An 11132-nucleotide genomic window follows, 5' to 3' on the forward strand; every position below is an offset into this window, starting at 1 on the left:
GGCTCCTGGCACCCTCCGGGCCTGGGCTTCAGCCAGCAAAGGCTGCCCCGGGGGTCGCTGCCCCCGGCCGGGTCTCAGGCCCGGGGGAGCCCGGCCCGGGCTCGGCTTCGCCCCGGTGCCGGGGGGTGGTAGCGCCCAGGCCCGGAGAGCTCTGGGGAAGGGAGGCAGCGCCGGGCCAGACACTGCGGGGCGCCGGGGCCGGCGGAGCCCCCCGAAGTGCTGGSCAGGGGGAAAGGGCTCGGCTCCATCCCCAGCGCGGCAGTGAGCTGCCAGGGCAGCCTGAGCCCCGGTGCCACGGGGACAGCCGTCGGGAGCAGCATGTGCCTGTCGCRTTGGCAGCACACGGAGGGGTGCGGCAGCCCATGGCACCGGGCTTCCCTGGGAGCTCTGCACCGGGGAAACCCCCCTGCTCACACAGGCCGGCTCTCCACAGGCACTTCTGCCCTGGGTCCCCAAGGGCTTCTCCTCTGGGAGCTCAGGTGCCATGTGGGGCCCTGCCCACCTCTAGGGCCTAGGTGGAAAAGCATCTCATTTGCTTGGAGCTGTGTCCCTGGAAAAGGTGAATACTGAGAGCAGTGCGTTTTGGCCAGGGCTGGGAGCAGGGCTGTGGTCCTTGCTGACCATTTTGCGACCACTTTCCACAGCTGGAGGTGCTGGAGCGTCCCTGGGAACCGGGCTCCTCCCTGTGTTCATGTGCCGGGGCCAGGATGGATTAAGGCCCTGGCAGGTTGGAGAAGGGATTATGCAGCGGTGCCACATGCCAGCTGCTGGCAACCACTTGGGGACAGGCTGTGTTCAGTCCCGACCCAAGGCCTCCCCAAGATCACCTGGAGCAGGGGCCTCCCAGGCCCATCCTGCTGATGCAGGATGTCGTTTGCCCGTGGAAGCTGTCATTGGGGTGTTACCCTCGAGATTTGCCTTGCACAACAAGGCAACAAGCCTCCTCAGCCAGCCCCAGCTCAGAGACAAGCAGCTCCCAGAGGTGCCACAAGCTCCCCTCAGCTCTGCGCTGCTGGCAGCACTCTGCGGGCAGCAGGGACAGTGCCCGCCTTTGCTGGCCCTGGGGCCCTGGAGATCTGGATTGGGGCTTTCGGATGCAACAGGTCTGCAGGGGAGCTGCCTGGGAATCTGCCCTGGGGACATCCGGGAACGAAGGTGGCTGACAGCATCCTGCCTTCGATTGCTCAAACCCACCTTCCAGGCACTTTTAAGTAGTGTTTGGCTTTGCGGGTTTGCTATGTCTCTTATCAGCTTTATCTGCCATGGAGAGGGGCTTTAGCTGCAGTGATACGCCGTGCGAGCTAACCCCGGCTCTCCTGCGCAGCTGCTGCCTGCTCAGCCCCAGGTCACTTGTCCAGGCAGGCCGGTTGCTGCGCAGGGGCTGCCGAGCCTCTGGCAGGGCCACAGCCCCCTTCTCATGGCAGAGCCGCTCCTAAAGGCGAGTCCTTTTTTTTCCTCCTCTTTCTAATAACACACCCTGGACAGCACAGTAATCCTGGCTCCCCAGAGCCAAAATCTGGCCTTAGTCACAGCCTCAAGCTATTTTTGCTTCTCCGAGCTAATCCTGGGTTGAGCTGTGCTGCGATGGCCCCGGTGCAGCCCTTCCGCCCTGGGGTCGTGTGTGCCTGGCATCCTTTCCGCAGCCCCTTCCGCCCTTGCCCAGGCTGCTGCTGGCCTGGCACAGCATCAGGGCCTCTCCACGGGCACCGTAGTCTACTGCTGGCCTCCCTCTCCTTCGCTGTGAAATGGGGGAGCCAGCGTGTTTCCCGCTGCCAGTGCCCGGCCCGTGGGGCGGAGGGGCCCTCGCCAGGYGGGAGCACGGAGCCTGTGAGCCCGGCTGGCTGCGCACGCCGGCTCCTAGGCRTCGTTTCGGCACGAGGCCGTCTGTCCCTGCTGGCGCAGCGCCTGCGCAAGGTGCTGCTGCGGGCCCCGCTCTGCCCCGCCGGCAACCGCCTCGGTGGCGGGTTGCGATGCCAAAGCAGCTGCTCTGGGGCTGGGCAGGAGCCCAGGGGGTGGCGAGGGCTTTCGTCCACCCGGAACCACCTCACTGCTGGGGTGGGAGTATTGCCGGGGAGCCCTTGGGGCACCGCGGTGCCGTGCCCGGGCTGGAGCCCCAGCGCCGGCAGCTCCCGGCCGGGTTTGCTGCTGCTCCTGCTAAGCTGCCGTAGCCCCAGCGGGGAGGTGGGAGCGGCAGATGGCGAGGGGGAGGTGTGAATCGCGTCGCTTGGGATCGCGTCTCTGTGACGATGGGAGCCAGGAGCTATATCTGTGCTCCTGGGCTCCTTCCCCTTCCAGCGCGGTGGGGCTGGGGCCTCCGGGGTGCCAGAGCGGAGGGGCTGCCCCAGGAGCCCTTCCCCGGAGCCCCCAGCTTGGGCTGGAGATCAGCCCCGGTTCACGTGATGGTGCACGTTTCTGCCTGGCTCTGCCAGCCCTCGGCGGGCTCGGCGGTCCCGGGAGCCGTGGGGCAAGGCTGGCGGAGGGGGGACGCCAGGCCTGGCCCGGGGGGGGTGGTGYGGGGAGCCAGACGCCTGGGCGCTTTGCTGCTGCGGAGGAGAGCAGGGTCTGCGCACAGGAGCAGGCGGCAGCAGGACGAATGCCTGGTCCCCTTCCCATGCGGCCCCGCGGCGGGAGCGGGCGAGCCGGGCTCCTGCCATGGGGCACAGCGGCTGTTCGTGCTCCCCCGCATGCAGCCGCAGCCGCGTCCCTCTCCTTTCAGACAGCAACTTCATCCTGGCCAACGCGCAGGTCCGCCGCGGCTTCCCCATCGTCTACTGCTCCGACGGCTTCTGCGACCTCACCGGCTTCGCCCGCACCGAGGTCATGCAGAAGAACTGCAGCTGCCGCTTCCTCTGCGGGGCAGAGACCAGCGAGCCCGTCCTGCAGCGCATCGAGAAGGTGCTGGACGGCAAGCAGGAGTACCAGACCGAGGTCTGCTTCTACAAGAAGGGGGGTGAGTGGCACGGGGGGCCGGGCCCCGCGGGCCGCGGCGCTGGGGCCCTGGGGCACGGGGCGAGCCCGCCGGCACGGAGAGYGGCGGAGGGTCCGTGCCGCCCTCACCGCTCCTCTCCTCCGAGCAGGAGCTGCCTTCTGGTGCCTGCTGGACATCATGCCCATCAAGAACGAGAAGGGGGAGGTGGTGCTCTTCCTCTTCTCCTTCAAGGACATCACAGAGAGCCGGGGCAAGGGCTACTCGGGCGACAAGAAGGAGGGTGAGCCGTGGGATGGGGATGGGATTTGGGGAGTGGCATGTGCGGTGGGCGCTTGGCAAAGGGGTTCCCGGTTCCCAGAATGATCCTGCCTGGCGTCTGGGTGCCCGGCCGGTGCTCCTGGTGCTGGGTGGTGTCCCCAAAACGTCTTTTGCTCTGTTGCACCATGGTGGCTCCCAGGGGAAGGGGACAGGAGCAAGGGGACAGGGCCGCCCCTGCCKCCGGGGCCCGCAGAGCTCGGCTGAGCCGCCCCGTGCGCGGAGGGGTCCCGCCGGCGGCCGGGCAGCGCTCCCGCTCACCGAGCCTTTCTCGCCCACTCCAGAGAAGCAACGGAGCAGGAAGGCCGGGAGCGCGCACCTGCGGGCGGCGCGGAGGCAGGGCCGGACCGTGCTGCACCGGCTCAGCAGCCAGTTTGCCCGGAGGGACCGTGGCGAGATGAAAATCAACCGCGTAAGGATYTGAGGGAGCCCTGGTTCTGCTCGACGCCTGCCGGGCAGGGGCCATGTGCAGGCCAGCTCCCTGCCCTCCCGCAGGCACTGAAACGCCCTCGATCCCAGGCAGCCGCACCGCGTCCTCAGCGCAGATGTGGCTCGCTGGCAATGGGAGAGCRGCCACAGTGCGCGCGGAGCTTCCCATGGCAGTGCCAACCTTTAGGCAGCTCTTCCAGGCCTGTTTCTCTTATCGCACACTAGCTGTCAAGAAAGCCCGGCTGCTCGGTCTCAAAGCAGCCGCATGCTCGGGGGAGCGCGGTTACCAGGCTCCGGCACCCRGTGTGCCGGCGGCGGGGTTTCCAGCAGGAGCAGTGACGCGTGTCGTCCCTGTGCCGGGCTGCTCGTGCGGCGGTGGGGGGGAACCTGGGCAGCGACGGGCACCGCCTGCGAACGCTGGGCCAGGGAGGAGGTCTGTGACCGGCTGGGCTGGGTCCGGACCTGGCAACTGGGCAAAGAGTCCCAGCGTGCCGGTTTTGAACCGCGGGGGCTGCTGCGTGCCGGGGTGAGGGACAGGGCCAGGCGGCACGTTAGCTGCTCCCCAGCAGAGCTGTCGCTGCTTTGCAAGGACGGTGTCAGCGGCTCTGCCGGGGCTGCCCACAGCGTGAGACTTTGCACATCGGAGCATTCTGGGCAGCAGCCAGTGGATTGCCATTAATAGCATTAGCATAACATTAATTTATTTGCCATAATCAGATATTCCGTGACTGCCTCTGCGGGTGACCTTAGGGCAGCCCATGTTGCATGTGCCCCTTTGGAAATGCGAGTCTGTCACCCTGGCATCTGGGCGGGCATCAGAGGAACCCGCAGGCCAGCGGGGTCTCATGAAGAGAGGGGTCTGCACGGGCCTCCGTCCCCTCTCGTGCGGGGACAGTCCCTGCCCGCGGGTGCCATCCCTGCCGTTTCCTCCAGAACGTGTTTGAGAACAAGCCATCCATCCCCGAGTACAAAGTGGCCTCGGTGCAGAAGTCCCGCTTCATCCTGCTCCACTACAGCGTCTTCAAGGCCCTCTGGGACTGGCTGATCCTGCTGGCCACCTTCTACGTGGCCGTCACCGTCCCCTACAACGTCTGCTTCACGGGCACGGAGGACAGCCCGTCGGCCGCCCGCAGCACCATTGTCAGCGACATCGCCGTCGAGATGCTCTTCATCCTGGGTAGGTCGGTGCCGGGCTCGGAGCGCCCTTGCGGGGCGAGACGACGAGCCTGGGCAGGGGAGGGATGCAGCCGGAGGATGCAGGAGCGGGGAGCCGGCATCGCTTGCCRCCGGCAGCGGAGGCGAGGGGCACTGAGCGCCGGCCGCGCGCTCTCTCCGGGCAGATATCGTCCTGAACTTCCGCACCACGTACGTGAGCCAGTCGGGCCAGGTGGTGTACGACCCCCGCTCCATCTGCATCCACTACGTGGCCACGTGGTTTTTCGTGGACCTCATCGCCGCCCTGCCCTTCGACCTGCTGTACGTGTTCAACGTGACCGTGGTGAGTGCCGCTCGCGCCGCGGCCCGCCGGGCAGCGAACGGCTCCCTTYGGAGGCGCCGGTCCATGTGCGCCTGTCTGCGAGCCGGCGCGGGGAGCGCGGGGAAGCGGAGATGGCAGCTATAGCGGGAAGCCTCCCACGCGTCTTAATTTAACCAGAGGCAGCCACAAACGACAGCAACTGCCAAAGCGCCGATCCAGAGCTGCAGGCAGCGCCCGCCCTGCGCACCATGCGCGGGTGCTCTGCAGGCGCCGTGGGGATGGTCCGGGAGGGGCTCGGCTGCATAGGGGTGCAAATACCTTGTKCGTCCGCACGTCGTAGCAGTGCCTGCGATGGGCGCTTGCCCATTGACAGCTCTGGAAGGGCGGTGAATCCCCAGAGCAGGARGGCAGGGGATGCCCCATGCACCCAGGAGCTGCTGCCGTGCGCTGGTGCATGGGCGGTGGGGCAGGGGCTGCCTGGACRCACCGGGAATGGCCATGCCCTGGGTGCCCCGCTCCAGCACCAGAGCCGGCCCTGCTCCAGAGCAGCCAGCAGCACGGCCTGCTCCGACAGCAGCCCTGCGGGAGGGAGCCCCCGGGAGGATCCCCTCGCCCTGTGGCCTGTTGCAGGACAGATCCTGCGCGGTGTCCCATACGCTACCATAGCGTTTGAGCCACCCTCAGAATCGGAGCTGGATTTGGGAGAGGCGTGTATGTGTGCCTGGGATGCAGATTCAGCCTCCCACTTCCAAAAGTGCGGATCCTGGAAACCCGTCCTCCCCCACTCCACATATGCATGCACACACATGCAGACAAGCATGCATGCATGTGGCACATGCACATGAGCGTGCATGCATGCGGCACACGCACACAAGAGTGCAGGCATGCAGGCACACACACGTGCAGACAAGCATGCAGGCAGGCACACACATGCACACAAGTGCGCATGCAAACGTGCACACATGGGCACATGCAGCTGGCAGAGCCGGCTCCCAGCCTGAGCCTCCACCAGCCCTYGCGGGGCCCCAGCTGAGCAGCGGGGCAGGGATGTGCTGCCACAAGTGTGTTGCAGCCCCGTTACCATCCTCTGCTAATTGGAGAAGGGAGGGAAGGAGCRAGGCGAGCGCAGAGGCTGCAATTATGCTTATCGGAGGCACCGCAGCAGAGCGGGGAAGGCGAAGGCGCTCAGGGGCTAGACCTGCCTCCTGAGCCAAACCAGCCCCGCTCGCGCCCCAGCTGATGCTGCTGGCTAGGAAAACAAGCTCGCCGGAGCGGGGCCCTTCCCGGGACTGCGGCTGCAGGGGGCCATTCCCGTTCCCGGGGCTGCGGCTGCGGGGGCCTCTAGCTGTCTCTGCCAGGGCAGGGGGGAGCGGGAGGCACGCGGGGAGCAGCACCCTGCGTGGGGAGGCTGCAGTGCGAGGGTGCGAGCAGCGATTTCCTGCAAAAGGCTGCCAAGGGAGCGAGCGCGCAGCACGGCCGCTGCCAGGACGGGGGGCAGTGGCGGTGGGAACGGGAGCTGCTCTGTCCCAGCCRGCTTTGGTGGGTGGCCGACTTCAGCAGCAGCTAACACATGGCCTCCTTCGCTGTGCCCCACAGCCCTGGGCTCCCCGCAGGGCCTGACGCAGAGATAGGAAGGGAAAGGAGGACGGAGACAGGCGCTTTGGGCAGTGCAGGAAGCCCTGGGGGCTGATGCAGCTCGGCATCGCTGCACGTCCAAACCGATCAGCCTAAGCTGGGGCATCTCTAGCTCGCTGCGTCCGTGATCTTTGCAGGCGAGACACAGCCTCTCACTGAGACTTCCCTTTGCAAAGTAGATTAGATCAGCTTGGCTTCAACATGGCTTCACCACACCCAGCCTCCGCTAGCAAATCCACCGCTCCTGCCCGTCACCTCCCGTCCCGTCTCCTGGGGTGACTCGGGGCCCCGACAACGCTGACCCCAGCTGCCCGCTGTGGTCGGGCACGGTGGTGGCCGGCTCTTTGGGGAGGCAGCTCCTCCCGGCCTGCCCCGTCGCCCACRACCCTCCTGGCAGCTGCGGCCGGTCGGGGCCCCGCGGTGGCGGGTCCCTGCCCGGGGGCGGCGGGGGTCCCTGCCCGGCGCTGGCTGCGGCTCGCGGGTTCACCCGCCTGCCCCGCTCCCCAGACCTCGCTGGTGCACCTGCTGAAGACGGTGCGGCTGCTGCGGCTGCTGCGGCTGCTGCAGAAGCTGGACCGCTACTCGCAGTACAGCGCCATGGTGCTCACGCTGCTCATGTCCATGTTCGCGCTGCTGGCCCACTGGATGGCCTGCATCTGGTACGTCATCGGCCGCAAGGAGATGGAGAGCAACGACCCCCGGACCTGGGACATCGGTGAGCGGCGCCGGCTGCGGGGCTGCCCGCACGCGCCTGGGCTCCCGGGGCTGCTGCTCCCCCCCGCGCGTTGCTCTCGGGAGGYGGGAGCCCCCCGGCCGCCGGCCCCGCAAGCGGAGGGCAGAGCCGGGGCTGCGCGGGGCCGCGTGGCTGGTGCTGACCCCTGCCTCTGCTTGGCAGGCTGGCTGCACGAGCTGGGCAAGAGGCTGGAGGCTCCCTACATCAACAACTCGGTGGGGGGCCCCTCCATCCGCAGCGCCTACATCGCCTCCCTCTACTTCACCCTCAGCAGCCTGACCAGCGTGGGCTTCGGCAACGTCTGCGCCAACACCGACGCCGAGAAGATCTTCTCCATCTGCACCATGCTCATCGGGGGTGAGGCGGGGAGCGGGGCCAGCTCGGGGCCCCCGTCGGCCGGCCGCCGTGGCGGGCAGCCTGGGGGTGCGGAGGGGCACAGGTGCCCCGCGGGGACGGCGCCGGGGCCAGGGGACTCTCGGGGCTCGGCGCGCTGCGAGCCCCTGCTGCCGGCCTGACGCTGCCCTCCCGGCCCCCAGCACTGATGCACGCCGTGGTCTTCGGCAACGTCACCGCCATCATCCAGCGCATGTACTCGCGCCGCTCGCTCTACCACACCCGCATGAAGGACCTCAAGGACTTCATCCGCGTCCACCGCCTCCCCCAGCAGCTCAAGCAGCGGATGCTGGAGTATTTCCAGACCACCTGGTCGGTGAACAACGGCATCGATGCGAACGAGGTAGGAACCGTTGGCGGCGCTGGGCCAGCCCTGCTCCTGCCTCCCGTCCTGCACCTGGAGCGTGGGGTGATGGAGCCGGCCGGGCCAGCTCCACAGGTGCAAGCGTGTGCCTGTGCGAGCACGTGAGTGTGCAAAGGTGCATGCACACACTCACTGCTGCTGGGGGGAGCAGAGCTGGGAGCTGGGACTGGGGCATGACTCCTGCTGGCACGGGGAGCAGGGACGTGCATGGGGAGCAGAGGGAGCCCATTAAAACAGCCAGAGGTGTCCCAGGCTTGCTGCGGGCTTTAGCACAGGCACCCCGGCCTGCCGCGCTGCACGATGCCCCGTCGCTGGCAGCAGATCTCCGCCCTGGGGCCGGCAGGTCCCGCGGGGGGGGAGCCTGCTCTCCCTTTGCCCCGCGTGTGCGCCACCAGCACCCGGCCTCCTCTCCCCCAGCTGCTGCACGATTTCCCCGACGAGCTGCGGGCGGACGTGGCCATGCACCTGAACAAGGACATCCTGCAGCTGCCCGTCTTCGAGACGGCCAGCCGGGGCTGCCTGCGCTCCCTCTCGCTGCACATCAAGACCTCGTTCTGCGCCCCGGGCGAGTACCTGCTGCGCCAGGGCGACGCGCTGCAGGCCAACTACTTCGTGTGCTCCGGCTCCCTGGAGGTGCTGCGGGACAACGTGGTGCTGGCCATCCTGGGTGAGGGCAGCAGGCTGCTCCAGCCTCGGTGCATGCGAGGACTCGGTGGAGGCTGGGATGCCCTCGCGCCGCCGGGCTGCGACCGATCCCCTCCCGCAGGCAAAGGGGATTTGATCGGAGCCGACCTGCCGAGCAAGGACCAAGTGATCAAGACCAACGCGGACGTGAAGGCACTGACCTACTGCGACCTGCAGTACATCGGGCTGCGGGGGCTCTGCGAGGTGCTGCAGCTCTACCCCGAGTACGCCAGCAAGTTCACGGCCGACATCCACCAGGACCTCACCTTCAACCTGCGGGAGGGCAGCGAGATGGAGGTGGGTGCGTGTCCTGCCCCTGCGCCAGCCCTGCCTCCCCCAGCGGCTGCCCCCCGGGGGGGGGGGGGATGCCCCTGTGCAGGGCTGGCAGCAGCCACGGGGATGCAGGGAGCTGGAGCTGACTGGGACCCAGAGCCCTGCCGGGAGTGGAGACGGTGAGACCCCATCCAAGGGCTCRCGCAGGGCTCAGCGAGCCTCCTTCCCTTCCCCTTGCACCCCAGAGCGGGGCTTGGAGGGCAGGCGTGAGGGGGGGCACGTGTGCCGCACGCTTGCAGTCCGTGGGGCTGTGCAGCCACAGCCCGGCTTCCCCCAGCTGCGAGCAGCTCGGCGAGCTTGCGCTCGAGAGCATTTGCAATGCGGAAAGCCAAGGCGGATGCAAGGCTGGCAAACCGGGGCAATGCCACATCCCGGAGAGGGAGCCGGCAAGCAGGACAGGGCGTTCCCACCGGGTGCCCCCGCCGGCCCGGGGCCACAGGGCTGGGTGAGGGTGCGAGCGCTGGCAGAGCTCGGGCCGGCTGCGTGGGGCCGCGGCAGGAGCGGGGCGAGGAGCAGGCGCGGGGCTGCAGCCCGGCGAGCCCGGGGCCGGCGCTGACGGGCGTCTGCGCTCTCTCCCCAGGGGCTGCTCCGCTTCGCCCGGTCCCCGCGGCTGGCGCAGGCGGCGCAGGTTGGTGCCCGGCCGGGGGGCGGCAGGGTGGGGACAGCCGTGCCCCGTGCGGGGACGGCCCTGACCTCCCTGCGCCCACCCGCAGCTGCGTCCTGACAGCGGTGCCTCCCTGGAGAAGCCCCTTCCCTCCATCCTCGAGGACGGCGAGGAGCCCGATGACATTTTCCAGCACTCGCCCGCTGCCATCGCCCGCCGCAAGCTGCTGCTGCCCAGCCTCAGCAGCCCGGGGCGCCGCGGGTCGCTCAGCAGCCTGCTGGGTGACGAGCTGTGCCAGCTCTCAGCCCTGCGGCGCAACTGCCGCTCGCCGGCCCGCTGCCGCCGGGGCCGCAGCCCCTCTCCGCGGTGCCGGCGGGATGCCCCGCTCTCGGACAGGGAGGCTGGCGGCGGCAGGAAGCCGGCCAAGCTGCTGATCCCCTCCCTGCACAGCTACGGCCCCCCGGACCTCAGCCCCAGGTGAGGCCGGGGCTCCCCGGCGGGTTTCGCGCACCACGCGTGTCCATGCACACGTGTCTGTGCATGCCACGCGTGTGCACCTTGCTGCGTGCATGTGCGGGAGAGGGCGGCCCCCTCCCCACATTGCACGCACCGTCCTCCCCAGTGCTCCCCAGCCCGTGCACACGCGTGGGGAGTGCGGGTCTGCTGCCCCACGCCAACTGGGGCGGCTGGGGCCGGGCCTCGCCCCCATTCTGCACCCTCTCCCCTGCCCTAGGGTGGTGGATGGCATCGAAGATGACGGGGGCACGTCGGAGGCGCAAACCTTCTGCTTCAACGTGGACCCCCCGCTGCAGAGCGCCTCCAGGGACTCCCCGACGTCAGGTAGCTCCGGCGGCGCCGCGCGGGGCAGGACGAGCCCCGGGGCCGTCCCGAGCCCTCGTGCTCCTGCCCGGGGGGCTGCAAGGGGGGAGCAGAGGGGGCAGCGCGTCCCGGCGAGCTCCGCCAGGCTGAGACCGGCCGCGATTTTCCAGCAGGGACCGACCCGGCCAGCCCGGCGCTGGACACGGAGGCGGAGGAGATAAAGCAGAACATCCGGAGGCTCAACCAGGAGGTGCGGGGAGGTGCGGGGAGGTGCGGGGCGGGCACGTCCGCCGGCTGCCGCGGGGCCGGGCCGGGCCGGCCGCGCTCACGGCTCTCCGTCCCTTTGCAGATCGCCCACCTCAACCAGGAGGTCTCCCACCTCAGCCGGGAGCTGCAGCGCATGATGGAGCTGCTCCA

At 68.7% G+C, this 11132-nt stretch overlaps 1 protein-coding gene across 1 annotated transcript in view; it reads left to right on the plus strand.

Moving 5' to 3' along the window:
* The first annotated feature begins 2652 nt into the window (after positions 1–2652).
* The window catches only part of KCNH4 (potassium voltage-gated channel subfamily H member 4), a 19444-nt gene continuing 10964 nt past the window's right edge, over positions 2653–11132 (plus strand). Inside the window, exons 1-15 of the mRNA XM_026071197.1 lie at positions 2653–2950; positions 3078–3209; positions 3529–3656; positions 4607–4850; positions 5014–5171; positions 7293–7500; positions 7681–7875; positions 8055–8254; positions 8693–8942; positions 9042–9256; positions 9873–9911; positions 10006–10373; positions 10630–10736; positions 10889–10965; positions 11065–11126. Coding sequence (XP_025926982.1) covers positions 2653–2950; positions 3078–3209; positions 3529–3656; positions 4607–4850; positions 5014–5171; positions 7293–7500; positions 7681–7875; positions 8055–8254; positions 8693–8942; positions 9042–9256; positions 9873–9911; positions 10006–10373; positions 10630–10736; positions 10889–10965; positions 11065–11126 — 2681 coding nt within the window. The remainder of the gene's footprint in view (positions 2951–3077; positions 3210–3528; positions 3657–4606; positions 4851–5013; positions 5172–7292; positions 7501–7680; positions 7876–8054; positions 8255–8692; positions 8943–9041; positions 9257–9872; positions 9912–10005; positions 10374–10629; positions 10737–10888; positions 10966–11064; positions 11127–11132) is intronic.

Source organism: Apteryx rowi, unplaced genomic scaffold, assembly GCF_003343035.1.
Source record: "Apteryx rowi isolate R43461 unplaced genomic scaffold, aptRow1 scaffold_323, whole genome shotgun sequence".
In the NCBI taxonomy this organism is placed as follows: Eukaryota; Metazoa; Chordata; class Aves; order Apterygiformes; family Apterygidae; genus Apteryx; species Apteryx rowi.